At 38.7% G+C, this 27634-nt stretch overlaps 1 protein-coding gene across 1 annotated transcript; it reads right to left on the reverse strand.

The window, feature by feature from the left end:
• Positions 1-5625: 5625 nt before the first annotated feature.
• Positions 5626-26850, reverse strand: lcmt2 (leucine carboxyl methyltransferase 2). The gene is made up of 14 exons (XM_028437081.1): positions 26669-26850; positions 23014-23138; positions 22361-22442; positions 21620-21803; positions 21078-21231; positions 18884-19073; positions 17863-17970; positions 14183-14270; positions 11235-11453; positions 9510-9740; positions 9072-9169; positions 7717-7904; positions 7522-7657; positions 5626-5790 (listed from the first exon to the last, which is right to left on the reverse strand). Exons 1-14 carry the CDS (start codon positions 26717-26719, stop codon positions 5626-5628), a joined length of 2019 nt encoding a protein of 672 aa, XP_028292882.1. The 5' UTR covers positions 26720-26850.
• Positions 26851-27634: the final 784 nt, after the last annotated feature.

The following is a 27634-nucleotide window of genomic DNA, read 5'->3' on the forward strand; positions in this document are numbered from 1 at the left end:
TCCAGTAAAAGCACAAATGTCTTTGTCTATGTTTCAAACTTCATCTCCTGTCTGCATACTTACAAATGTAAACTGAAAAAAATAACTCCTGTCACTGAGTATTGACCAGTTTGCTCAAATCTCCATAAAGTAGTTGACACACACTGTGTAACAGGGTTGAGGTTAAATATACAGTTAGTAGGGATGTCCCAATACAACTTTTTCACTTTCGATATGATACCGATATTGATCCGATACGATATCAGCACAAATCATACATACTTGTATTACTTATTTTGTAGTGTGGAATGTTAGAAAAGGTTTGATCAAGTGATGTTATTAAAACAGAGAACAATAGTCAGCAACAGTAGCCACCTATGGATAGAAGTGTTGGAGTGGAACATTTTATCAGAGCGCTTACATCGGTGTTTTTAGATGCAGTCCTATAAAATCCGATATTTGTTTTCCGGCTGATATCGGACCGATATCAATATTGGATTGGGACACCTCTAACAGTGAGATCCATATATATTTGGACAGAGACTAAATGTTTCTAATTTTGGTTCTGTACAGTACCAAAATGAATTTAAAACGAAACAATTCAGATACAGCTTTAATTCAGTGGGTTGAACAAAAAGATTGCATAAAAACTGAGGAACTAAAGCATTTTTTAAACACAAACCCTTATTTTCAGGGGCTCAAAAGTAATTGGACAAACTAAATAACTTTTCTAATACTTGGTTGAAAACCCTTTGTTGCCAATGACTTCCTGAAGTTTTGAACTTATGGACATCACCAGACGCTGGGTCTCCTCCTTTTTAATGTTCTACCAGGCCTTTACTGCAGCAGCTTTCAGTTGCTGTTTGTTTAGTCTTTAACAGGTGAAATGCATGCTCCATTGGGTTGAGATCAGGTGACTGACTTGGCCATTCAAGAATATTTCACTTCTTTGCTTTAATAAAGTCCTGGGTTGCATTGGCTGTATGTTTTGGGTCATTGAAACTCTGCCCAATCGATTGTCTTTATTTGGCTGGATTTGAGCAGACATTGTCCCTGAACACCTCAGAATTCATCTGACTGATTCTGTCCTGTGTCACATGATCAATAAACACCAGTGACCCAGTGCCACTAGCACCATTCATACCCAACCATCACGCTGCCTCCGCCATGTTTTACAGACGATATGGTATGCTTTGGATCATGAGCTGTACCACGCCTTCGTCATACTTTTTTCTTGCCATCATTCTGGTAGAGGTTGATCTTAGTTTCATCTGTCCTAAGAATGTTGTTCCAGAACTGTGCTGACTCATGAGTGGCTGGAACCGTGCAGTGAACCCTCTGTGTTTACTCTCTTTATGGTAGACCTGGACAATGACACGCCCACCTCCTGGCGAGGGTTTTTAACCTGGTTGGCTGTTGTGAAGGGGTTTTTCTTCATCATGGATACGATTCTGCGATCATCCACCACTGTTGTCTTCAGTGGACGTTGAGTGGACGTGGAGATTTGACCGCTCCTAAAATTGTGTTTTTTTTCCTGTTTCCGTAGCTTAATGATGGCTTGTTTCACCTGCATGGAGAGCTCCTTTGTCCGCAAGTTGTCTTCACAGCCAAATCTTCCAAATGCAAGCGCCACACCTGTAATAAGCAACTCCAGACCTTTTATGTGTTTCCTTGGTAATAACATAACGAAGGATTTGCCCACACCTGCTGATGTAATGGCTTTTAAGTCAATTGTCCAATTACTTTTAGTTCCTTTTAAAACAGTGTGGCACATGTTAAGGATCTGAAACTCCTAAACCCTTCATTTAATCTGAATGTGGAAACCCTCATATGAAAGCTGAGTCTGCACTTTATGTCCATGTCCATTATACAACTGTAATTGGAATACGTTTCATTTAACAAGTAAAAAAAAAATAACTGTCAGTGTCCAAATATATATGGACCTAAATGTAATTGTAATTGGGTAATTTATAAATAATTACAATTATGGTGTAATTATAATTGTAATTTGTAATGTTGTAATGTAATGAAATTGTAAATGAGTTCAGATAATTGACTTGTGTAATTGTAATTGTCATGAAAATTCTTAAATTGTAAAATAAATAAATAAACCATGTTTTATGTTCTCCAGAACTGTTCTATGTACAGTTCTACGCATACGTAGTTAACAATTATTAAAACATGTTTCATATCAGGCTTTCCCACATTTTTGCCATTTAAAAAAATATTCTAACCTATATTTTCATTGATTAAAAGCCAAAAAGGTTACCATGAGATAGGAAATAAATTAGATGATAGATATATATATTTTTTAGTGTATTTTACAGTTGATTTCGGACCCGTAATCATAAGAGATGCTAACACAAGAGAGAGGTTAACTTTTATTAGGTTATTTATTTTAGGCTCAGTAATTTTGATTCATTGTAATTGAACATTAGTGATTGAGAACGTAAATGTAATTGACTTTCTGAGGGTAAAAAATAATTGTAATTGGAGAAAATGCTGGTCACTGCAAACGTAATTGAATTGTAATTGTAACTGAAAAATGTAACTGACCCCAACCCTGTTGTGTAATAATTCAGTGACAGTGCCAGTCAGTGATGTCAATTAATGAAAACTTCAAACTTCAAATAAATGATAAAGATACATTTTAATGCAGTACAATATCACTAAACTTTTTTTTTTTTTTTTTTTTCATCAAACGGCCCACGGACTTCAATCTCAAAAAATGTAGAAATTTTAACCAATTTTTCTGTGATTATTCAATAAGCACACTGCGATATTTTTTATGTTACTAGTGAAAAACTGATAAACAATAAATGATTACGAGCTAAGCTACAATGACCTCATGTAAAGGATTTTCAACATTTGCGAGTGGTGAAATTATGCAAACTTGGGGTCCAAAATAAAAATGATGACTCATGAAGAATAAATGTTTTACATCCCAAAAAAGAGTCATTTTTATACTATATATTAAAACCAAGATCATATTTTCTCTTACATTCCCACATGCAGTTATGGGCCAATGAAAATGGATTTAAAGAGCGTGTCACCAAAAAAACAATGCATATACTGTATGTATGTGACTAATCATTAGTGATGTGATCAGTCTATGTTCATAGCTCAAAGCTGATCAAATTATAGAGAGCTGAGACATATGCTAAGTTATTTACTGAAGGCCCAAACATGTTCCAGACCCAAACCCAGACAGACTTTTTCCAATTTTGAGGAGCTGGTATGTCCATCAGATAGGATGTGTAGCAGATATATTTGTATTTTCTGAGAGAGTAGGTGGAGCTATATTATTACACCAAATTTCATTTTTCTATGCTGTAACGTAATTTCTGAGCAGTGACATGCCGTCAGGGTAGGCAAGGTAGGCAGTGCCTACCCAAGGGTGAATTAATATTTTGATTATTTGTTTTAATTGTAATGGAATTATAAATTCTTTATATTTCCATTTCCAATAGCCTACAGTACCTTTAAGTTTGAAAGTGTCAGCATTTTGTGCGTTTCATAGCCCAAAATACTAAACAGCGCTATTTCCTGGAACAGCTGCACAGTCTCACTCCGCTGTAAGGCAGAGGGAGGCCACGCCCCCTCCCAAAGGCACATTGCTCCTCTGCCTCTGTTCCCATTACTTTTTTTACGTGTTTGCGCATGCGCAGTCAGGTACCCAAAATGACGACCATTTACGTAAAAAGGCAGCTCTCTACGCTGCCTTTGGACGTAACCACGCTATGCTAAATGCTTTACGTAAGTTCACAGTACATTAGTGAATTGATTCCATGTGACCGCTGCTGCTATGTTCTCTAGCTAGTGGGTGTGATAACACTACAGGCAGGATGACAGCGCTGGAGATGATAGAGAAACTTTTTTTTTGAGGAAAAACAACAGCTTTTAGAAGATGGAGACCAACACCTGAGTTACCAGACCTTCAGCAAAGGTAAAGTCAGAAAATGTTTCATACTTTTCACAGTGAATGGAACAAAAGGAAGGATTGACTTTGTGGATGCTCCTCACTGAGGCTGTTCTGAGTTGTTGTCATTTTCTCCTTGTTTCCAACACAAACAACGGATGTGCTGCTGTGTCATGAGATATATCTTGTTGGGAGAGTATGGAGGCTATATTAAATAATTTATGATGTTGATTTTGTTAGATGGCTAAATATTTGTTCATGTGGATCTTATTGGGTTTTTTCTTTCTTATTATGAATTTTATATTTTGATAAGCGCATTGAGATGACTTTGTTGGAAATTGCTTTATACAAATAAAATTGATTTGAATTGAATTAACACTTGCCAGCAGAAACATATGAAATTGTCATTGGTGGTCTTGATTTGCAACGTGCCTACCCAACCCTAGTGGTCACGGCACGTCACTGTTTCTGAGATGTTGGAAGCTGAAAAAGGGAAAAAAAAAAAACTAGAATGCACAAAAATCGACACCCCCTCACTAAATTGTCCATATCTCAAAACGTCTTAATCCGATCAAACTAAAAATGTACAGTGTGATTATTGAATAATCACAGATCAGTTGGTATTTGTGTGGCATGTCCTAAAAAATGTTTGTGTTAAAAGAAAAAGTGGAGCTAAGTATAAATACATATTTATAGGACAGCCAGTTAATGACTGAATGTAAAAAGTAGAACCTAATCATTCATTATAGGTATAGTCTACAATGTTGGAGAGCTAGCTAGATTAGAAAGTTGCGCTCTCTCCTGTCCATCCAAAATCACACCCCCAAAGCTTCTTTTCTACCTTCACCATTTTTTTTTTTACCCGTTTGCACGGTTGGGGTCAATTACATTTTTCAATTACAATTACGTCTTCTATTATCCATGCTCAGTTACAACTCAATCATGATTACAGGGACCAGCTTTTTTTCCCATTACAATTAAAATTATTATTTTTCCCCTGAAAGTAAATTACAATTATGTTCTCAATTACTAAAGTTCAAATTCAATTAATCACAATTACTAAGACTTTAATAAATAACCCCATAAAACCACCTTCCTCTTGTGTTAGCTTTCCCTTAGCATCTCTTATGATAACGAGTCAGTTTTGACTCGTCTTAAATCATATCAATATAAAAATAAATCAATATATAAATTTCTATCACCAATTTGGTTCTCATCTCCTGGTTACCCTGATAGGATTCTTTATCCATAAAAATATTGCTATTAATATCTTTGGTGTGAGGCAGCCCCAAGATTCATTTACAAAAAAAAATGGTGACATAATCCTCAAGAGAACTGACAGGTAGTGGGAAAGGTTCTCATGAAACATATTGTAATAATTGTTAACTACGTATGTGTAAGCCATAGAACTGTAACATGGTTCCCAGGTTTTCATCTATCGATACTATAATGCCAGAAAGGTCTTCGTGCTTGTGTGTGTGTGTTTGTGGGGTGAATATCTCCCCGACGCGGTGTCTGTTTGACCTGAAACTTTCCAAATACCACAAGTGTGTGCATTTGTGGTTTTGGAGTAATTTGGTCATTTCAAAACTTTTATTCTAATTTTATTTCGCCCGGACGGCACATTCATGTTCACCCAGAAGTGAAACCTATTCAGCTTTTGACTACAAAGACTAAGAAAAACAATTCCAGAATAAAAAAAAAGATTTATTAAAAACCCACAAGCATCAAAGCAGCGCTGGGTGAAGGTTAATGCTGATTGGCTGAGGATTCAGGTGAGTCCCAAAGGAGAAACAGTTTCCTCCTCCTCCAATCAGGAGCAGCTCTGGTTCCTCTGCACCAATCATCTCACAGCAGAAGGAGTGAAGCATCAACGGCCGAGGCACCGACGACTGAGGACCAAACATCAACGTGATATCATTCAGTCATTTAACGCCTTCCTCTACATTTGCAAATTGAGGCGAGATTGTCATCCATGAATAATGAAAAAGTACAAAATATTGAAAATTAGTATTAGTAATTTGTTGTATTTTCTAGGAAATATGCATTACATTAAAAATAATTATGCACTATAACAAAAAATCAATAAAGCTTCCTTGTTTATACAGTACATACATTAGATAGAATTTTTATTTTGATGCTAAACAAAGCACTTTACGAAATAAAAGCAATCCAATGTAATAGGAAAATAAAAACTTTCATGACAAAAACTAATAAAAACTCAAACATACAGTTAAAATAAGCAACAAAAGTTTGTTTTTCGTGTTTTAGGAGTCATTTTTGAGTATTTGTTATTTTGTATATTTTTTAGGGGTGTCAAACGATTATTTTTTTCTAATCACGATTAATCGCACGACTTCCATAATGATCTCATGATTAATCTCATATTTTGCATCTGTTCTGATTGTACATTAAAAGGATATTTTTCAACTTTATAACACTCTTTTAAACAGGAGTGGACCAATATGCTTAGATCATGCAAAAATATTTATTATTGCAACATTTAAAACTCAGCCCAACAGGAATCATCAAATGGGCATTATTAACATGAATTCCAAATGGACAATGTAGTGTCCAACTCAACTTTTGGAAAGAATTATTAAACATCCAGTTTCCAAAGAGCTTAAAATAAATAATTGATCCTTCTGCATCATTGAAAGTTTGTCGCTAGTTGATTTGTCCAGTCTCCTCTGGAGGAGGCGGGGCCGCAGCATTGGCTGTATGCTTAGCAAGCAGGTGATGTTTTAGACTAGACGTACTTCTATGATATGCCAACTCACACCGACAATACACACATGTGACTTTTGTTTTGTCGCGTGAAACATCTGGCAGGACTTTGAAGCTGAACTTTCCATCCTAAAGCCCTTTTTTTCTACCTTTACCCACAAACACGTTCCTACCTGAATTGCCAACCACGCACGGGGCCGCCCGGATGTTGTTGTTCTGCGTGGTCTTTATCGGTGGTGGACCTCCACCATTTGAGACATTACCACCTTCTACTGACACAGAGTGTGGGGAACAACTCCAAGCTCAATCAACCTCCTGCAAGTCTCCTTGCGTTAATCGCGCATTTAAAAAAATAGTGGCGTTAAAGGGAATTTAACGTGTTAATAACTGGTCAATTTTTACAGCCCTAATATTTTTCTGTAATTTCTCATTTTTGTTGTGGGTTTGAATATATTTATCTTATGTTTGTTTTTGGAATTTACTTATGTTGGTTTTTTTAATTTAGGAGTAATTTTTGTGTATTTTATTGTCACGTTGTATATTTTTCTGTGTAGTCTATTTTTGTGTATTTTTGCATATTTTTTTTGTCCCATTTTGTGTGATTTTGAATCCCATTTGTGTTTGGTTTTAGTGATTTTGTATTTGTTAGGGGTCAATTTTTCTGTATTTAAAGGCTTGATTATAATGTGTGGACTTTTCTCTTTTGGAGGCTTGTGTTCAGTTATTTTCTTATCCAGACATTCATGGTTATCTCTTTCACTGATTGGAGAATTCAATTTAAAAATAAGCTTTTTGCTTTTGATTCCTTTGTTTTAATTTTACTGTAAGGGAACATACAACCAAACTAATATAAGTCTTTATTTGTTCCTGTATATGTTCATGTGTGGTGCACTGACCGTGTCCAGGCTGAACTCGGTGCTTCTGCCACACTTCAGGTCGATGACCAACACGCCGGGAACATCGTCTGCGTGCAGCCAGACTCCGCCCACCACCAGCAGGGAGTCATTAATGACACAAGCACAGTGAGAATACCTGCAGCAGGAGGAGGTTTTAGAGGAACTACTGATGCATTCAAACATTTAGCATCAGACCTTGGTGTGGGTCGGGGACACACGCTGATGCTCTCCCAGGTGAAGCCTCCGTCTCTGGGCTTCAGCAGCGTTGTGTCTCCTAATGGAGCTCCATTTGCTCCGAGGCCTCCGAACAGCACAACTCCTCCCTGATAGGAGCAGGCGGTGTGGGAGTGACGGGCCACAGGAGCAGCACCCCCCACTGGAACCTGAAACACAGCAACAAGTATTTCATGGAAGGATTGTTTTAAGATAAGAGAGTAGCTGAGGTGAGTGTTTTCTATAGTTCTGCTGCCACAGGTTCAGTCTGTAAGGATACCACAAAAAGTATATATTTAAATAATGATTCAAACTCTCAAAGCATATTCATGCGTACATTCTAGGACAGGGGTTCACCAACCTTTCTGAAACTATGAGCTACTTCATACTGTATAGTCCGAAGGGCTACCAGTTTGAAAATAGGCTCTTAAATGCTACATTTTCGCGGTCTTACAATAAATAGACGGTAAGATAATAAGGAAGGCTAGCAGTAACTTAAAAAGGTCAGAAATGTTAAACTTTCATCATGCAACACTTTAATTCTCCTAATTTATTCAATTGTTTCATTTTCTACATTAAATAGAAAATCCCCATTTTGCTATTTTACTAGCTACTAACAAACAACTTTTAACTAATCGTTAAACATGTAACATTTGTAAGATCCACCTTGTATTTCTAAAGTTTTTTTTATTTATATCTCATATATTATACAGTATGTAACATACCAAAACCCATACATCAAATCTGCAGCGTGTAAAAACCTTTGTCACAATGTGTCAGTGAAAATAAACATTTAAAAATGGTTAATTTAATATTGTGCAGTAGTATTTAACTTTATTAAGTAATAACTGCGTCTGCATTTATCATTGTGAGTTTGAATCCTACATGTAAACAATCAGGATGAGTATCATGTCCAGCAGATAGGATGTGTAGCAGATATATTTGTATATTCTGAGAGAGTAGGCGGAGCTGTATTATTATAACAAACTTCAGTTTGTTATGTGCTGTAGTTCCTGAGATATTGGGAGCTGAAAATGGAAGAAAAATAAGGACGCACGACAATCGACACATACCCTCCCCCTCACTAAATTGTCCATATCTCAAAAAGTATTCATCCAATCAGACTAAATATTTACTCTGTGCCAATTAAATAATCATAGAACAATTGGTAACATTTTCAGAATTTTTTTTAGAACAGAGTGCGTGGTTCAGTAGTGAAAAGTCATGGAATGACCCTTTTGTTTTCCCTTTGGTAAATGTATGATGGATTAGATTTAAATGTATATATTACAATCAGAATCAGGTGATGGAGGAGGTGAGTTTGTGGTTGATCAAACCTCAGTCCACTGCATCAGACGCAGGTCGAGGAAGAAACCGTCACCAAGAGCGACCTTGGACTGGTTTTTACCTCCGAAAACAAACAGGAAGTCGTCACCTGCAGGAAAATAAAGCGTCAGCAGAAGAAACATTCATTCATAGAAGTCTGAAGGACTCACGTTATATTGAACTACAAACAAGATTATTAGAATTTAAAGAGTTGTATCCACATCTGGGAGATTTCAGATTTTTACAGATTTCCCGGTTAAAAATGAATGACCGTTGTGTGAAAGAGTCATAATTAACCTTAACTTTTGTTTTTTATTATAAGAAACATGTTCTGATTAGTGTAGCTACTTTTTTATTGAAATAATTCATCTTTTATTACAGAAGTTTCAACAGGACATTTGTCAACAACTTCTAAAATTTTAAAAAGTTAACATTTTGGCCCCGCCCACCTCCATGTTTGCACAGCGCGGCCGTGTGCCTCCATCTCGGCGTCGGAGCGTTACCCGTACAAAGTGTCGGCTCCACACAGATATTAGCGGATTCTCCTGAGCTCAGAGGGTTGCTAAGGTCAAAGGTCACCCTGAGAAGGCCTTTGGCTGGGCTGAGGGGGGACGATCGTCCACCGAGCACCAGCACGCCCCCTGTTGGAAGAACGGTGGCCGTGGGATAGAGCCGGACACCTGAAGGACAACAAAGGTCAACAACAGGAGCAGAAAAACATGTGAAACTAGAATAATTGCGTTTCCTGAAGAAAATTCAAGTGAGGATGAAGGTGCTGGCCAGCATCGCACTGCATTAGCATTAACTAGCATTATTTATTAGCTAGCATTAGCATTAACATTACCTAGCAGTAGCATACGTTAGCATTAGCATTAGCCTAACAATAGCCAAGACTTGTTTTAAATGATGCACACCACACACTTTATTGTTATTTTATTTCACATACTGTGCAGAAGTTTGGGGAAATAATTACAAAACAAGATTACAACCATTAGTTTCTTAAAAAAACGAGCAATACGTTACGTTCATAATACAGGATATTTAGACCACAATGCACCACTATTCAATAAATCTAAATTACTTACATTCGCAGAAATTGTAGCTTTTCAAACAAGTAAAATAACATTTAAAGCACAACAAAAACTTCTCCCTAAAATATTCAAAATCAAATCAAATCAAATATAGAATTAGCGTAGCATTAACCTAGCATTAGCATTAATCTAGCAATCGCATAAGCCTGGTATTAGTCTAACATTAAAATCAACCTAGCATTAACACAAACCTAGCATTAGCACTAACCTAACAATTGCATTAACCTAGCATTAGCACTAATGTAGCATTAGCCTAACAATAGCATTAACCTAGCATTAGCACTAATGTAGCATTAGCCTAACAATAGCATTAACCTAGCATTAGCACTAACCAAACATTAGCATTAACCTAGCATTAGCACTAACCTAACATTAGCATTAACCTAGCATTAGCACTAATATAGCAATAGCCTAACAATAGCATTAACCTAGCATTAGCACTAACCTAACATTAGCATTAACCGAGCATTAGCCTAAGAATAGCAATAACCTAGCATTAGCACTAATATAGCATTAGCCTAACAATAGTATTAACCTAGCAATTGCATTAACCTAGCAATTGCATTAACCTAGCATTAGCACTAATGTAGCATTAGCCTAACAATAACATTAACCTAACATTAGCATTAACCTAGCATTAGCACTAATATAGCAATAGCCTAACAATAGCATTAACCTAGCATTAGCACTAACCTAACATTAGCATTAACCTAGCATTAGCACTAATATAACATTAGCCTAACAATAGCATTAACCTAGAATTAGCACTAACCTAACAATAGCATTAACCTAGCATTAGCACTAATGTAGCATTAGCCTAACAATAGCATTAACCTTGCATTAACACTAACCTAACATTAGCATTAACCTTGCATTAACACTAACCTAACATTAGCATTAACCTGACCAATAATGTTAAAGTTTGAATGGTATAAATCGGTTAGAGAATGGCTGGGGGTGAAGGGGTTAAAAGTTGAAATGTCCATCAAAAGTCACAAAAGCTATAGCATAAATTACAGGAAGGAGGTTAACGCATACATTTTCATGCATCCTCCCTAATAAAGGTCCAGGGTTTGTTCTGACCCGGATCAGCTGACGTCTCCACGCTGACATTCCTCCACCCCTCTGGTCCTCTGTGGAGCAGTCTGATGGACGAGCTCCGCCCTCCTCGGGTGGAGCCGCCTGTCAGCAGGAGTCGGTCCTCACTGATGGAGCAGCAGCTCATTCCCAAACCCTCCACAGCGAGAGGGACGGGCCTCGCCGTCAGCACCGAGCGGCTGCAGGACAAACCGTAGGACGGAGCTGGAAACACAAAGATAAATAAAGATTGTTTGGTTTCAATCAGGCTCAAAAAAGACTTTCACTCACCGTTTATCTTTTACGTAACAATTTGTGTACGGATCGAAGTCTACAAATTATGTTAAGATCTGTTTTATAATTGACATTAACCCTCCTATTATCCTCAAATATTACATATTTTACCCTTGGGGTCAATCTGACCCCAGACATATTTGCCTCCAGAAAATGATTTTTTTTTCTTTGTTTATATACATAAATACATAAATAACCCCTTGATAATTAAACTTTAACCTGTTCTCTAGTGCCACCATCAGGTCAAACTTTTAAATTAGAATTACTTTATCTTGAATAGTTTTCATCCAAATGTACTGACAACATGAATGACCACTAGATATTGGTTGTGGTGATGATATGACCTTTACTGAAACTTTCCGTTTTAGAGTTAGTGCGTCTTGAATTTATTTCATCCAAATCTTTTCTAATTTGGGGTGCACATTTATGACTCACATAATGATGCCATAATCCGTGTACCTTTCGTTCTTTGGTTATTCCGTTTTAAAACCAAATCAAAATAACAAATAAACAATCTGGTTATTTTGTTTTACTGATTTAAAACCAAAACAGAAATACAGAAAAACCAAAAACCAGATCAGCAGCGTTTTTCTTTTTTGTTGTTTTTTAAACTTGTTCTGTTTGTGTGATAGTTAATGAGAACTGAAGTCCACTGCACCCCGTTTCCTTCCCCAGGTCCTGGATCAGATCTCCTCACACAACAGAACTGTTTAGGATTTATTTCAGCAGTTTTCTGGTCCTGCTCCTGTTTTCATTCAGTCTGTGGATGTTTTAACTCGTAAAAAGCTGCTCGCGTTTATGTTTTGTTTCACGGTGTTACGATCCAAATAGTATCCAGATAAACTGGTGACTGACTATCGACTGTGAGGCTGATGTGAGGGACTATAGATGTCAGAACTTCTATCATTTGACACTTTTGCAAAAAAATACAGCTTTTTTGAGGGCAGTAGAAATGTTTATTTTGCACGTCATAAATACCGCTATGAGCAGCCGTCAACACACACGGAAGTTGGTCATAAGAAACCAGGAGCACCAACAGATTCATTACACCATATCTGGTTCCACATATCATGAACATGTTTTACGTAACATCCATTTTTTTGTTTTGATTTATTAATGTATTAATAATGTTTCAATTCACCAATAATGTGACTTATGCGTTGCTTCTTTTTCCGTTTTCCTGTTTCTGATTTTAAATTACGGTAATAAAACAAAAAACAAAAAAAAATCAGTATTTTCTAATTTTTAATTTGGTTTTGAAATGAAATAACCAAAGAACAAAGGGTACACGGATTAACCATATTGACTGATGTTGGTCCATTTTTGGAAGGGATTGTTTCAGCTAGAGGGTCAACAAGTTTTACAGTTAAAACAGCTCATCATGTTATGCTTAATCAATGGTACCCATCAAATCAGGAAAAACCATGAAATATGAAGCAAAAGAAATTCGGTAAACTTTTTTTTTGTATTATTATTGATAAACATTGAAGGGGTGAAACTGACCCCAAAGATAATAGGAGGGTGAAACATAATGTATTTTGTTTATTTGTGAAAAGAAAACAATTTCCACTGAGTTCTGTAGGAGTCATGCAGACTTTAAAGCAGTGTTTTTCAACCTTGGGGTCAGGATCCCATGTGGGGTCGCCTGGAGTTTTAATGGTGTTGCCCGAAATGTCAACTAATTGATAAAAATAATAATTACTGATTTTTAAATGATTATTCTCTTTCAAATTAAAACACAATCTTAAACAACTGTATTTTCGACTTTAAATTTGCCAAATATACAGTAAATCTAGTTCAAATAAAATCCAGTAAAAATGTTTTAACTGAGCTGGCACAACTGGTCACTAATCCTGCTACTCTGTATTTGTAAAACAGTATAACAAACATGATCAAAAATCAAATCTAAATGAAAAAGGTTGGAATCCACTGCTCTAAAGGGTTAAAAACATTGATTCAGGATCTGCTTCAGATGCCTCAACATTAGGTTTTCAAAACAAATGGTCGTTTATTCAAATAGCGCAAATTACAACAAAGTCATCTCAGAGCGTTTAACAAAATATAAAGCTCTTCACAGCCAGAGCAAAAATGATTAGCAATGATTAAAGGAGGAGACCAGGGGCCTCATTTATAACCTTTGCACACGCATAAAACGGGGCCTGTAAGATGTGTGTGACACTTTCCACACAAAGTTTGTAATTTATAAAAACAAACGTAGTGTGAGAATGTGCACACCAGTATGTTAACTCTGACTCTAGTGCACAAACACGTGTAATGCTGCAGGCTTGCTTATTTATGATTATGTGGATCAATAACTCTGATAAATGAGGACATTAAGGGTATGGGATGAATCTGGCTTCAATTCACCACCGGCGTCATTTCTCCACGTCAACAAATAATTTGTGTGTCAGGGTCAGAGTTGACCTACACATTGTTACAATATGTTTTTTTAATAAATCACAAACTTAGAGTAGAAGGTGTCACACATCCTTTCAGCTGAACTTTCAGCCCACTTGACCCTCATGTTGGTTTTAAGGCATGAAAAAGCAATAAAATTAACTTAAAATGTGGATATAAATATAATATAAATATGAAAAAGAATGAATGTTGTGAAAGGGGGATAAAATAACAATAACACGATATCAGCAGCGTGTTTCTACCCTCAGTGTGATGGAGCAGAGCCGTCTCCATCAGTGCTCCTTGAGACGCAGTGAGGATGAAGTAATGGGAACATTTCTGGTGCCATTCCTGAGGACGGAGAGTCACATGACTTTAGATTAAATAAAGACACACAGCAGAGTGAGTCGCAGACAATGTAAAAGTCAAACAATGATTAATTTTCACAGATAGAAAGAAAGAGGAGAAGCAAAACAACGGTTAATGACACACATCACAGATTCCTGTTCAGTCGAGCACACACCAGTGTAGGGCTGTGCAATTAATCATAATTTGATTACGATTTCGATTACTACACTCAACAATTACAAAAATAACAATCTCACAAAATGCACCATGCACCACACACCAATACCCAACCCTTGGGGGGCTGGATGGTGGGGCTGGGGGTGGAGGGGGCCGCCACCTGTGTTACTATGTAGTGGCGTGGGGGCGGCCCTCCCACCTCTAGTTGCCCTACTAATCCCTCCAATTTTAATCGCATCTCAACATGTCACCCCCCGGAGGGTGTATCATCTTTTACACCCTCCGGCCTATTACACCACATACACATAAATCCACAGAGGCTGGAGGGGGAGCACCGCTCCCCTCCATCCCCCTTCTTTTAATTACACCCCATACATTCACCAAACACACACATTCACACAGGGGATCGGGAAGTGCCTCTCCATTGGGGAATGGAGAGGCACCATAACAGGGTGGTGGGTTGGTACACATATTTGGGCCTCTCCGGTGGGGGCCTGGCCCCTCTGTTGGTGGCTGGGCCACTGCATAGAGCAAAAGCACATCAAGATGGTGCGGTCGGGCGTGGCGGTGGGTCTCGGGGGGGCTTTGCCGGGGTCTCTCCTTGCGGGGTCTTTCCGGGCTGTGTCGGCCGGGTGGGGCGCGGGGGTGCCTCTCCCCCTTGGGTGTGGCTTGGTGCTTGCTTTGTCTCCTGGTGGCCTTGGGGGCGGGCCCCGCGGTGTGCGGGCCCGGGGCGGCCTGCCTCGCCGGTTTGGGGGGTGGGTGTGCTGGGGGGGTGCTGGTGTCCTCGCCGGGGTTGGGGCGGGGTTGCTTGGCGCCTCGGGGTGATGCTGTTTACTGGGGGGCGGCGCTAGCTGTTCCGGTGGTGGAGGTTGCTGTCGGCCGCCTGGTGGGTCTATCCTGCCGTTTGCGGACTGGTGGGTGGGTCCGGGGCATCTTTGGCTGGGGGCTGCTGTCCCGCACTTGATGTGTGCCGTTGGGGTGCCTCCGTCCCCGCGGTGGGGATCGCCGGTTGCTCGCGGGCCGGCGGGGGGCGCTGCTCCGTGGCTGGCGCTGTCCGGGGGGCGGCGGGCCCTGGGCTGCTGGCCGTGGGCTGTCCGGGGCTGTGCGGTCCTGCTGGGCCGTGGCCGGGTCCCGGGCGGGGGTGGGGGATGCGTCCCGGGGGGCTTGGCCCGGGGGCTTGCCCTTGGGGGGTCCTGGTCCCGGGGGGTGCTCCTGGGGCCCGGGGTGCTTGGCCTGCTGGCCGGGCCGGTCCTGGCGGGGGTCTTTCGGGGCGGGTGGCGCGTGCCGCGCCCTTGCGTACCTACTGGTACGGCCCCTGCTTGGGCAGTGCCCCGTGAGGTAGGGTGTCGGGGGCCGGAATAGGGGGCCACATCCCGGCGGGGCGGTCTGGCTTGGCCCTTGGAGGGGGCCCTGGCTTTAAAAAAAAAAAAGAACTGAAGCTCGTGGCGCGGGCGGCATCAGTGAAGGGTGATCTGAGGCGCCGTGGGGGGCTAGGTTGGGGTGCCTGGGGGCCGGCGGGGAGACTCCCAGCGGCCCCCTGGTGCCTTATGCGGCTTGGGGTGTGGTCGTCCTCCCTGGGCGGGCTGCTCCTGGTGCTGCATCCGTTCCGGGTCCTTCTGGCCTGGGGTCGGGCCCCTGCTGGCTCTGGGCTCGCCGGCGGGTGCCCACTGGCTGCCTGTTCGGCGCGGTTCTGGTCGTCTGCTGGGTGTGGGCTTCGGCTCCTCCGCTGGGGCCTCGGGCAGGGAGTTCTCTGGGCCCTCCCCTCGGGGGTTGGGCGCGGGGGTGGGGTGGGGGGGTGGGGGGGGTCGATGGGGTGGGGGGTCTGGGGGTTGGGGGTGGGATCGGTGGCGTGGTGCGCTGGGTCCTTGGCTCCTTGGGGCTTTCTCGGGTGTGTATGGGGGGGCGATGGCTGCCTCTCGGCTTGGGATCTTGGGGGCGTTCGGGGGACTGCTTGGCCGTGGGGTGGTCGCCGGGGGCCCTTAGGCTGCCTGCTCTTGCTGCTGGCCTGACTGCTTCTTCGGGCCCGGGGGCGGCTCTTGGGTTTTGCAGTGGCGGTACTTGGAAATACATTTGTCATGGATGCACTGGCCTTGGGCTGTGGGATAACACTCATACTGGGCTCAACCTTAGACACGTTGTTCCCAAATACCTGTTTTATGGAATTTCCACTCACCTCTTCCTCTGTTCACAGCCACCACCATTATTCCTAAACCACACACTGGTCACCAAACTGGCTTGACAACACAACAATAAACACAATATACACAACCACAATTTCACATCGCATCACTTAAAACTATTCCTCACCCATTCCATATCCTATCTTGTATCCCTCTTCCCTGCTAACTTCCCCACCCCCCTCCAACCCCTCACCTTGGTGTAACACTGCCCTCTCTTTTTTACATCCTCCCTTTAATAAAGTATTTCTTACCCTTCCCTAGGGAGGGCTGGTGACGGTCACAATTATGCAATGAAATAAATAAATTTATTTAATTGCAATAATAAAATATGCATTGCTGTCAAAAGATTGCACTTCTTGTAAAAAAAAAAAAAAAAAAACAAAAATAACAATCAAGAAAAAGTGATAATAAAAACAAATATATGTATATAAATTATTTCAATTATACATATGTTTTATTTGCTAAATGAAACAACCTTCAACGATTTAGGATATCAACAAAGAATAAAGCGTAGTACACATGAAAAAAACTATTATTAATACTAACTTTGAGTTGTTTAATGCACACACATGCAAGGTCTTCTCTTCCACCCCGCCCCCTCAAAGCTAAAGCTAGCTTAGCCAGCAGGCTAACATGAGGAAAGTTGTTGCTAGTGGTCTTGAAACATGGTGGGAAAAACGCAGCAAAAACGCTTGGTAAACAAGTGGCCCTTATAAGGACCACTTGTTAACCCAAAGTGTTCCCTTATAAGGGACTTATAACTTTATAACTTTTTGGTTGACAAATAATTGTTTGAATTCAATCATGACTAAAATACTTTTTCTATGATCGAGCAGAGTGTACATCAACATAAAATAACCGGAACATACAAACAAATTTAATAAAACTTGTTTTTAAATCTTTATTTTTTTACTTTGAGGCACAATACCAAATGGTCGACGGATCCGTTTTGGTCTATGGCCCGCAGTTATGGGACCACTGACTTATATAACGTGTATAACAAGAGTGACATCACAGAAAGTGTGTTGAAAGAATGCCAAGTTCCACATTTGTGATGAATTCGAGAGCTTTGGTCTGATAACGTTTAGAAGGTCTCGAACACTAGGAATATTCAAATAATCAAATTCTTCTCAAATGTGAAAACACGCACAAGTTGAACTGTTCCACCACGTGGCAGAGTGCTCTACGTATACGTGCTAACGACAACAATAAAGAAGTGATTTCAGGTTCTCGCTCACCTCGTGCTCATCGAACGGCTCTAAACTCTGCACTCGTTCTCGCTCGTCCTCAGAAATCAGATTCAGGAAGAAGTCGTTCATGTCCACACACTCACAGCACTCCCAACCCTGGAACACACACACACACACGCACACACACACACACACAGCATCAACATCCAAAAAACAGAATATATTAGATATATTTTTAGAGGGATACATATATTTTCTTTTGTTTACAAAATTGTTTTTGTTCCATGACATGCAATTATACTGATTACCAGAATAATATGGTGTACATACAGTACGTAGTGTCTTCTGATAATTCCAGCAAGTTCATTTTGTCTTCTTTTTTGACATATGTTAATGTTTAATTTATTCAGACAACTTTTCTTCTAATGACATGTTTCGACTGCCAACTGTCAGTCTTCCTTAGAGGCATCTACTGATTGTTTTGATGTGTCCGGATTGCCCCTTAATGGGTGTGGCCAGCCCGACAGAACTCTCAAGTTGGTCTCGCCCAGAAAAAACTCATTAAGACACATTAGCAATCAGCATGGACGGGACAAGCTCCCGGTGAAGTGAAGCTTTTATTTTTATTTTATTTTATTTTATTTGCTGACTGGCTTTCTAGACGGGAAAGACACTTATGTTCTTGACGTAGCTGGGCATCATAAATCATCAGGGCAGTACGCTAAATGGGCGGGGACGTGTTACCAGGGCTCCTCCAGCCAGACCCTACTGCGCAGGCTCTGGCTCCAAATGACATCAAATTTGCAAAATGGAAGCGCCCCTAAGCGCCGTATTATGGCTTCAAGAACGAACAGAAAACAGCTACAGTGCACGCCCATGGGCGGCACATGTCAGTAGATCGAACTCAATTTCCTGAAAAAAAGTTGACTGAATAAATTAAACCTTAACATGTTATAGTGTGTCTTCTGTGTTTTAAACTATTGATTTTCTAATATAGCAATGAATTAAACTAATTTTAACCACTTTAAAACATTTGAGATGACAATGATCTGGTTTGGTGCAGACTGACCTTCTCCAGGAACCGCGCTCTTTGTGCAGCTATGTCTGGATATTGTCTCAGTGCGTGCAGCGTGGAGTTCAGCTTCTGGAAATGTTCCTGCATGATTCGTCCAAAGGGATCGTGAGGGCGGATCTGCTCATACAGCACAAAGAGGGATTGTGGGAGTAGCTTCGCCGCCCATTGGATAACAGCATCAGAGCTGGAGGAGAAATGACAGCAGAGACTTTTCAGTCTTTTGATTTTATTCATACAGCACAAAAAAAGGACATTCTATACAAACAAAAAGGGTTTGAAAATAATAATAATTTTTACATCTATTTATAGGTTGGAAGTAGTTGAAAAGATCTGATGCGGTGGAAGTAAAAAAAATTGGAGTACATTTTTATTGCACTTTTATGAGACGGACAGTTTGTGTACGCAAGGTGTACAAGGTTAATTTTTTCTTTAAAACTGTCCTCGTGCCAAAAATATGAATGCATTAAAATCAATTCTGCTAATAATTATTGTCATGGTCGAGGCTGTAATATCCTCATCAAGTATTTCACTTTGCATTTTATTTTTGGATATTGCATTTTTTGTTTTTTTTAGCAGTTTAAAAAATCAGGGGTTTGAAAATTATAACACATTTCATAGCTATAGATAGAATTGAAAATATCTGATGCAGTGGAAGTAAAAAAAAAATATCTATGTAGTACATTTTTATTGCACTTTTAAGAGATGGACCGTTTGTGTACAGAAGGTGTACAATTGTATGTAAATTTAAAGGAGTGAACATAGGGTTTAACTTAAAAAACGCACCTTTTAGTGTGTTTTTATGCATCATCTATTTGAATTTTGTTTCTATGTCAGTTTTTTAGTTTAATATCTTAATATATTTTAGAAAATAGTGAAGTGAGTGTGTGTGTGTATGTGTGTGTATGTGTGTGTGTGTGTGTGTGTGTGCGTGCGTGCGTGCGTGCGTGCGTGCGTGCGCTGAATGAGCGGCGTGATCTGACGCACAAAGTCATCAAAATGACTGAAATGTCCTCAAATATTTCTTGTTATTTTCAAAGAAAATAATAAACTTTGATCTCACTGAGACCTTGGATTGGTGGTGTTTGGGGTCAACTAGTGATCATGTTATCATGTGACTGCCAATTATAACAATATTTGTTGTAAAAAAAAATACATAGCTGTCATCTAAATTGTGTTTTTATTGTCGTGTGACAGCATTCAAGCATTGCTGCTGTCAGAAGTTATAACGGTAACTAGATGAAATGATACACCAAATTAAGGCAGTGGTTCTCAAACTTTTTTGGGGTATTCTCCACTTTCAAGCCCCACCAGCGCCATTGCCTCCCAAATAATCCTAACAAATAATACATTTTTAAATGTATTGAAGTCACGGAACAAGTGACAATAAATTAAATGAAACTAATCATCTGCATGAAAAACAAATGTAAAAGTGCAATAGTCAAAAATACAGGAAATAAAGAAACAATGTTTGCAAACTGTGACAAAAAGCTTTAGAAATCAAAAAAGGAAATTCAGTGCATGTATGAAATGAAATAACAGGGAACAAAGTACCATTATGTTTCATAATGCAAGCAACATATTTAAATAAAACTGAAAAACTAAATTAAACTAATCACCTGCATGAAAACAAAATTTTAAAGTGTTAGTTAATGACTCATAGTCAAAAATTAGTCAACTAATCTATTAAAACTTAACAGTTAAAACTAATTAAAACTATTTAGTCAACTAATCTATTACAACAAACTAATCTATTAAAAATAGACAACTAAAATTAGACAACTAACTTGACTAATTAGTCAAAAATATAGGTAATAAAGGAACACTGTTTGCATTCTGTGGCAAAAATCTTGAGAAAATCAAAAAGGAAATAAATGTCATTTTAAATCATTATTTTTTCTCTTTAGTCCAGGTTACATTTAGTTCCTGGTCTCATATCTAATGCAGTTTAATATTTAATACTCTTTTACATTTTTAGGCTTCTCATTATTACTTTCTTTGTGTGTATGCGTTTTGTTTAGTGTTAATGATCTCAGACCCACACTTTGAGAAGCCTTAATGAGCCTTTATGACGCTCTGCTGGAAGCATGACGTGCTATTAAAAGCTGTGACTATGATGTCACAGACACTTGTGATGAATAAACACGTTATTGTGACGGCATAAATAGTAACAAAAATAAAAGCTTGGTACCACTTTGTCTCCATGTAGGTGAGAACCACCTCAGACAGGATGAGCGTCGGTGCAGAGGAGTCGAAGCGTGCGTCTCTCAGAGCTTCCTCCACCTTCAGCTCTTCTCTGATGTCACATCCTACCAGACGATACTGAGCGCTGCTCACGTTCACACCTGAGGAAAAACCTACTCTGTAAATTATGAACATTCCTCTTTGTTGGACGAACAATTTATTGTGTTTAAAAACAATATGGGAGTGTTGAAAAAAAAAGCTGATGCTAATAGATTAAATAAATGGTTTTTAACTCTTTTAGGTCAGAAAAAAACAAGGGAATTTAGAAATTCTGAGCAAAAAGCAGCAGAATGTAGGAAGATAAAAGAAATAAAAGGTGGCATTCTAATGTGCATTTTACATCAGTTCAGGCATGAACTCACAATTTCAGGCACAAGAAACATTGGCTTTGTTGTAAATGTCATTCTAATTTGGTTTTGTGTTCTTTCTCTTACTCTCATAAAAACACAGTGACCCCCTGTGGACACATTAGTAATAGCAGCTACAAACCTTTAGCACAGAAAGTTGTTTGTGATTCCAACATCTCCCTCAGAGCATCGTTGGAGCGGATCAGCTCACATTTACGCCGAGTCACGTCAGGAAAATCCACCTCAAACACGACGCAGTGGTCCAGACATCCTTCAGCACACAGACGGAAGAACAACGAGTCGAAGCCAGCGCCGAGGGACAGAATCTGAAGCACAAGAGACATGGAGGGATGATGGAGGAGTGATGGAGGAGTGATGGAGGAGTGATAGAGGAGTGATAGAGGAGTGATGGAGGGGTGATGGAGGAGCGATAGAAAGATGATGGAGGAGTGATGGAGGGGTGATGGAGGAGTGATGGAGGAGCGATAGAAAGATGATGGAGGGATGATGGAGGAGTGATGGAGGAGTGATAGAGGAGTGACGGAGGGATGATGGAGAGATGGAGGAGTGATGGAGTGATAGAGGAGTGATGGAGGGATGATGGAGGAGTGATAGAGGAGTGATAGAGGAGTGATGGAGGGATGGAGTGATGAGGGATGATGGAGGGATGGAGGAGTGATTGAGAGATGGAGTGATAGAGGAGTGATGGAGGAGTGATTGAGGGATGGAGGAGTGATAGAGGAGTGATAGAGGAGTGATGGAGTGATGGAGTGATGAAGGGATGATGGAGGAGTGATGGAGGGATGGAGGGTTGATGGAGGAGTGATGGAGTGATGGAGGGATGGAGGGATGATGTAGAGATGATGGAGGAGTATGCAGTAACCTGTCTGAGAGGACATTCAGCAGTAACCTGAAGAAACCGCTTCACACATTGATCGACTGCCTTCCAACGCACATAGTAACCTCTGGAACACACAGAGAGCCACAACATTAGGACCAGGGTTGTCTTCAATTATCCATGTTCAATTACAAATCCATGACGATTATGGTGACCAGCATTTTTAAAAGTACAACTATTATTTTCCACAGATGAGCTGTTGAAATGTTTTCCTTGAGATTGAATAAATTAAAAATATTTTCATTGATGTTGATAATGTAAGTGAAAATATTTTCTTTGATAATAAAACCATACTGAAGGGAAATGTTTGAAGGAAAACAAATACTAAATACGGTGATTTTCTTTAAGCAATGCAGAGTTGTTTGATCTATTGATGTGTTAGATTAAGCACTTGTTATGTCTGTTTTCTTCTATTTTATTAGAAGGTTTTCACTTAATGCTGAGGCATCGTTAAAGCCGACAAGAGAAAAAAGAAATGATTCAATCCTCCAAATTAAATCCAGTTTATTTTCAGCAGCATATTCAATCCCTTTTAAGTGGCTTCATAGTTCAGGCCCCTAAAGTGTGGCAGCGCACTAGCATCACCAGTTTAACTGATACACCTACAGGTGAAGTGTGCTACAGATTCTCTACTTCACCTGTTGATGAGAGGAGCTCTGCGGCTCACTTTACACACAAAGTGCTGCAGAAACGTGTCCCTGAAGTATCCGTGCACCGCTGCCGACACTTTGCTCAGCACGCTGCTGTCGTTGGTTCCCTGAACCTGACATGCATGCAAACAACCAGGAAAAGATCTGTTAGTAAATCACCTTCTGCACAGTAACACCAGTGAAACCATGAGGATGTTTTTGAGCAGAAAATCGGAACAAAGACACTAACGCTTTACTTGAAGTTTTATACATAAAGGCTAACATTACGCTGTCATTATTATGACATGACACCTGTCATTAGCATGAATAAGGTGTCATTAAGGTTGTCATTAAGAGTCTTTCGTTACCCTAACCCAGACATAGGCAACTGGTGGTCCGGGGGCCACATGAGGAGGCACTCAGTCTAATTTTGTGGGGCCTCCAAAACAAATCCCCAAAAATTGTATTTCAAGAAGTTGGAAGGAATATAACGTAGGGGTGTCCCGATCTGATATTGATATTGGATATCAGTCCGATATCAGCCAGAAAACGAATATCGGATTTTATGGGACTACATCTAAAATCTCTGATATGTATTATTTTACTTTTATTAAATTGTAGAATACAGTAGATATTATGGTGAAGGTTAAAATTAGAGATGCACCGAATATTGCAAAAAAAGCAACATTCAGCCTTCGGTTTAGTGAGTTATAAGCAAGGCCGAATAGTAGCGTGTGACGCAATGATGCAATCAAACAACGTGCAGTGATTTTGAGTCAGAAAAGTGCGTGCATTGCTTCAGCAGAAGCTCCTCCTTTCTGCACACAAACACAGCCAGAATCTCTCCTTACCGCTCTCCGTCGTCCGTCACCGCGTAAAAGTTGGAAACCGTCCAGTTCCACAACCGAGTCCGTTGTTAGCGCTGTGAGTCACAAATCCGTAAAGATCCCCATCGTTTCCTCCTTACACTACACCGGGTCTCGCTGCATAAACTGGTGTAGCGTTACCATGGAGTGCTAACAGCTGATGTGTGTAAACAATGGGTTTGTGGCTCCAAGTAGTGATTCCCAATACGATCAGCAGAAGAAGAAGTAGTGCAGTTTGCATTTACATATATGGCAATAAAGCATAATATATATTCTATATTAAACCGCAGTGATGTATTAGCTGTTAGATAGTCGGAGAGGGAGGAGCTCACATTCTAGGAGGCGTGTTAGGTGATGTCACCTACCAACGTGGGCAAAATCCAACTCGCTCGTTTAAAGCTGACTTTTTACAAAAGATGGAATAACAAGGGAGGGAGGAAACAGAACTTTTTCAACTCTGTCCCCTGAATGAGGCTAAAGGGATGTATATCACTTCAGCAAAACCATTAGAAAGTAATTTTTGTATCAAACATGCATTTTTTTAGAATGCATGTTTTGTTTTATTTGAAGGTCTAATATAAATGAAAAACGTTGTTGTGCTTTTTTTTGAAAAGCAAAGACTACTGGAATATTTAAAAAATGGCATAATATTCCATAAACAATTACTTTCTTTAAAACAACATGTCTAAAAATGTATTCTAGGCTATTTATGCACTATTTAAAAAAATAGAGCAAAACTTAACAACCGCATTCGGTATTTGGCCAAGAGTTTATATTTTATTCGGCTTCGGCCACAAATTTTCATTTCGGTGCATCACGAGTTAAAATGTATGTAATCAATTGGTTAATAACAAATGAATCAGTTTTTCTCATACCTACTGTTGCTGACTATTGTTCTCTGTTTGAGTAACATCACTTGATCAAGCCTTTTCTAACATTCCACACTACAAAATAAGTAATAAAAGTATGTATGATTCGTGCTGATATCGTATCGGATCGACATCAACCAATACTCAAGGCTGAAATATCGGCATCGTATTGAAGGTGAAAAAGTTGTATCTGGACATCCCTAAATAAAGCCTGACATAATACACTAAATAACTCCGAAAACACACAAACCAACAACCAAATACACAAAAACACAGACAATTTGGAAAATATACAAAATGAATCATAAAACGCAAAATGGCAACAAAGATAGACAGAACAAACAAAATGACTACAACAACAAATTATAGAATAGCTACAAAGACACAAACTGTAAACAAAATTGCACAAAATGAAAAAAAAAAAACAACAACAAAAATACAGAAAGTGACCCCAAAAATACACAAATCGACAACAAATATGCAGAAAAACAAACATTATTAACACAAAAACACAACAAATATGCAGAAAAACACACATAATAACTCCAATAACATACAAAATGATTAAAAACTGACAAAACAACAAAACCACAGACAAAGACAAAAAAAGACAAAACACTTTATTAATGCTCAGATTTGATCCGTCATTATTCTAAATGCTAACATGAATGTTGATAATGTGGCCTCTGGAACAGATACAATCACATTTTTGTGGCCCCCGCTGTGATAGAGTTGACCATCCGGCCCTAACCCCACTAGATTACTCCATCTAACCCAAAAATGCCAACATAGCTCCAAAGGTGTTATAATTTAATGAAAGGTGTCCTAATTTAGCGAACGACACTTAATGACAGCCTTCATGACACCAAATTCATGCTAATGACAGATAATGGCAGCCTAATGTCAGCCTTACAGTATGTATGCAACTTAGAGTTAAGTGTTACTGTAGCATTATAAGTGATTCACAAAACTTGCAAAACAATCACAAAAACTTACAAAATTAATATAAAACAAAAACAAAAAAATAATTCCAAAATGCATGGTAGGAAATTGTTGTAAACATGCTTTAACCAATTTCAGCTACAGTATTTACTAAGTGAGAAGCCACTATGCATTGAAAAGGACATGCAAGTCACATTTTTACTCATTACGTGATGTTCCCAGCTGAAAAACCCATGCAGATGTTAGGGTGGACTATAAGTGACTTCCTCACTTTTAAATAAAGATATTTTGGAAAATATGTTTGACAATTTTAGCAGCAGAATTTTAGTTTTAGTCCTTTAACAAAGTTTTAATTCAAAGATTCAATTAAACAAAGTTTTTTATCAATCAGAAATAAGTTAGTTTAAACCTAGTTTAATTCGACAAAACTCATAATAGTCTTAGTCGACCAACATGACCTATAATTATATTGTTATACCATATTAGAAATGCGTGACTTTATTTTCCATCATATTGCATTTGTTATATTGAATCATATATTTTTCATTATACCATGTTATTTTTTGTTGGTATTTTTGTTTTATTCATGGGGTTGCAACTTCCTGATTTTGAGTGCAACTTCCTGTTTGATGTGCAGACACAGTAGCACCTCCAGGAATAAAGTGAGGACTGGCTCTTTTTTTTTTTTTTACCAGCTGTGAGCTGTAAATGTTTATTTTGAATTATTTCACGTATCTTCCTTATTGTTAACTAAATGTTTACATTTTCAGACTTAATATATTTGCTGCTATTGAAGAATATTAATCTGTTTCGACCTGAAATTATTTTTTTTAAATATATATTTTTTTAAAAAACTTCTCACATTTCCTGTTGTTTTATAAACGTAAAAACATTCGGAATTAATTTAACCCTGGAGAAAAAAACAAGGCATAATTGGGATTTGTTGATATTTGTGCAGTGAATGAACAGAAAGTGTGAAACACTCACAGCGGTGTCTTTGCCTTTCTGTCTCCTCTGAGGACCGTATGCGGTTGTCATGTTGACAGAATCATGTAAAAACAGCTTTAACTGAAGTTACATTCCCTCAAAACGAGCTTTAAAACATGCTAAACTAATTAACTAAACCTAAACTAAGCCTGCCAGGATGTAATGCCTGTTTCTTCTTCGTGTTTGAATTATTGGCGGTTTGCAAACACTTGTAGGCTCAATACCGGCACCCAGTGGTGATAAATGTACAGTACCTGTATGTGTCTGCAAACTGGCAGAGCAGCTTCTGTTGACACTTCTATCTCCCCTCTGCTGTTTTGCTAGTTTAAATTCATTTAATTAAGATTAGTTTATTTATTTTATTAATCAATTTATTGTATTAATTTATACTTTATTTATTTATTTATTTATTTATTTATTTATTTATTTATTTATTTATTTATTTATTTATTTATTTATTTATTCATTTATTTATTCATTTATTTTTTTATTTTATTTTATTTATTAAATCAATTTATTTGGATTATTTATTTATTTATGTACTATTTCAAAGTAAAGTTTGTTAGTATTTACTGATGATTTACAAAAAGTCTTTATTAAACAAAATTCGGCCACTGTACAGCAGGGAATACACGTACAGTACATTTGAACCTAGTTTTCACAGATAGTAGTTTTATAAGGGCCTGTGTAGCACAAAACTATTTTCCAACAAAGTTAAAAACAAAGAACACATATTAATTTTTTTTTAAGAAGTTCAAAAACCTCGCAGTAATTAGATAGAAATAAATAAACAAATAAATAAACATTTCTTAATGATTATTTTATTACATTTTTTGAATAAGCATCTTCTCTGTAAATATTAGAAAATCTTTTTAATTTTATTTTTAAATCTTGCACATGTGTACAATATATTTAAACAAGTAGATCTTACTGTTACATCACAGTGTTTTATTGTGTTTTGGTACA

This window comes from Gouania willdenowi, chromosome 21 (genome assembly GCF_900634775.1).
Source record: "Gouania willdenowi chromosome 21, fGouWil2.1, whole genome shotgun sequence".
NCBI classification, from domain to species: Eukaryota; Metazoa; Chordata; class Actinopteri; order Blenniiformes; family Gobiesocidae; genus Gouania; species Gouania willdenowi.

Coding starts and splice junctions, on each gene's coding strand:
- lcmt2 (XM_028437081.1), bottom strand. CDS start 26,719: ATGACAACCGCATACGGTCCTCAGAGGAGACAGAAAGGCAAAGACACC. Junction 7,905..9,071: donor GTCTGATGCAGTGGACTGAG/GTTTGATCAACC, acceptor GCTGTGTTTCAG/GTTCCAGTGGGGGGTGCTGC. Junction 5,791..7,521: donor CCGAGTTCAGCCTGGACACG/GTCAGTGCACCA, acceptor TTTGGTCCTCAG/TCGTCGGTGCCTCGGCCGTT.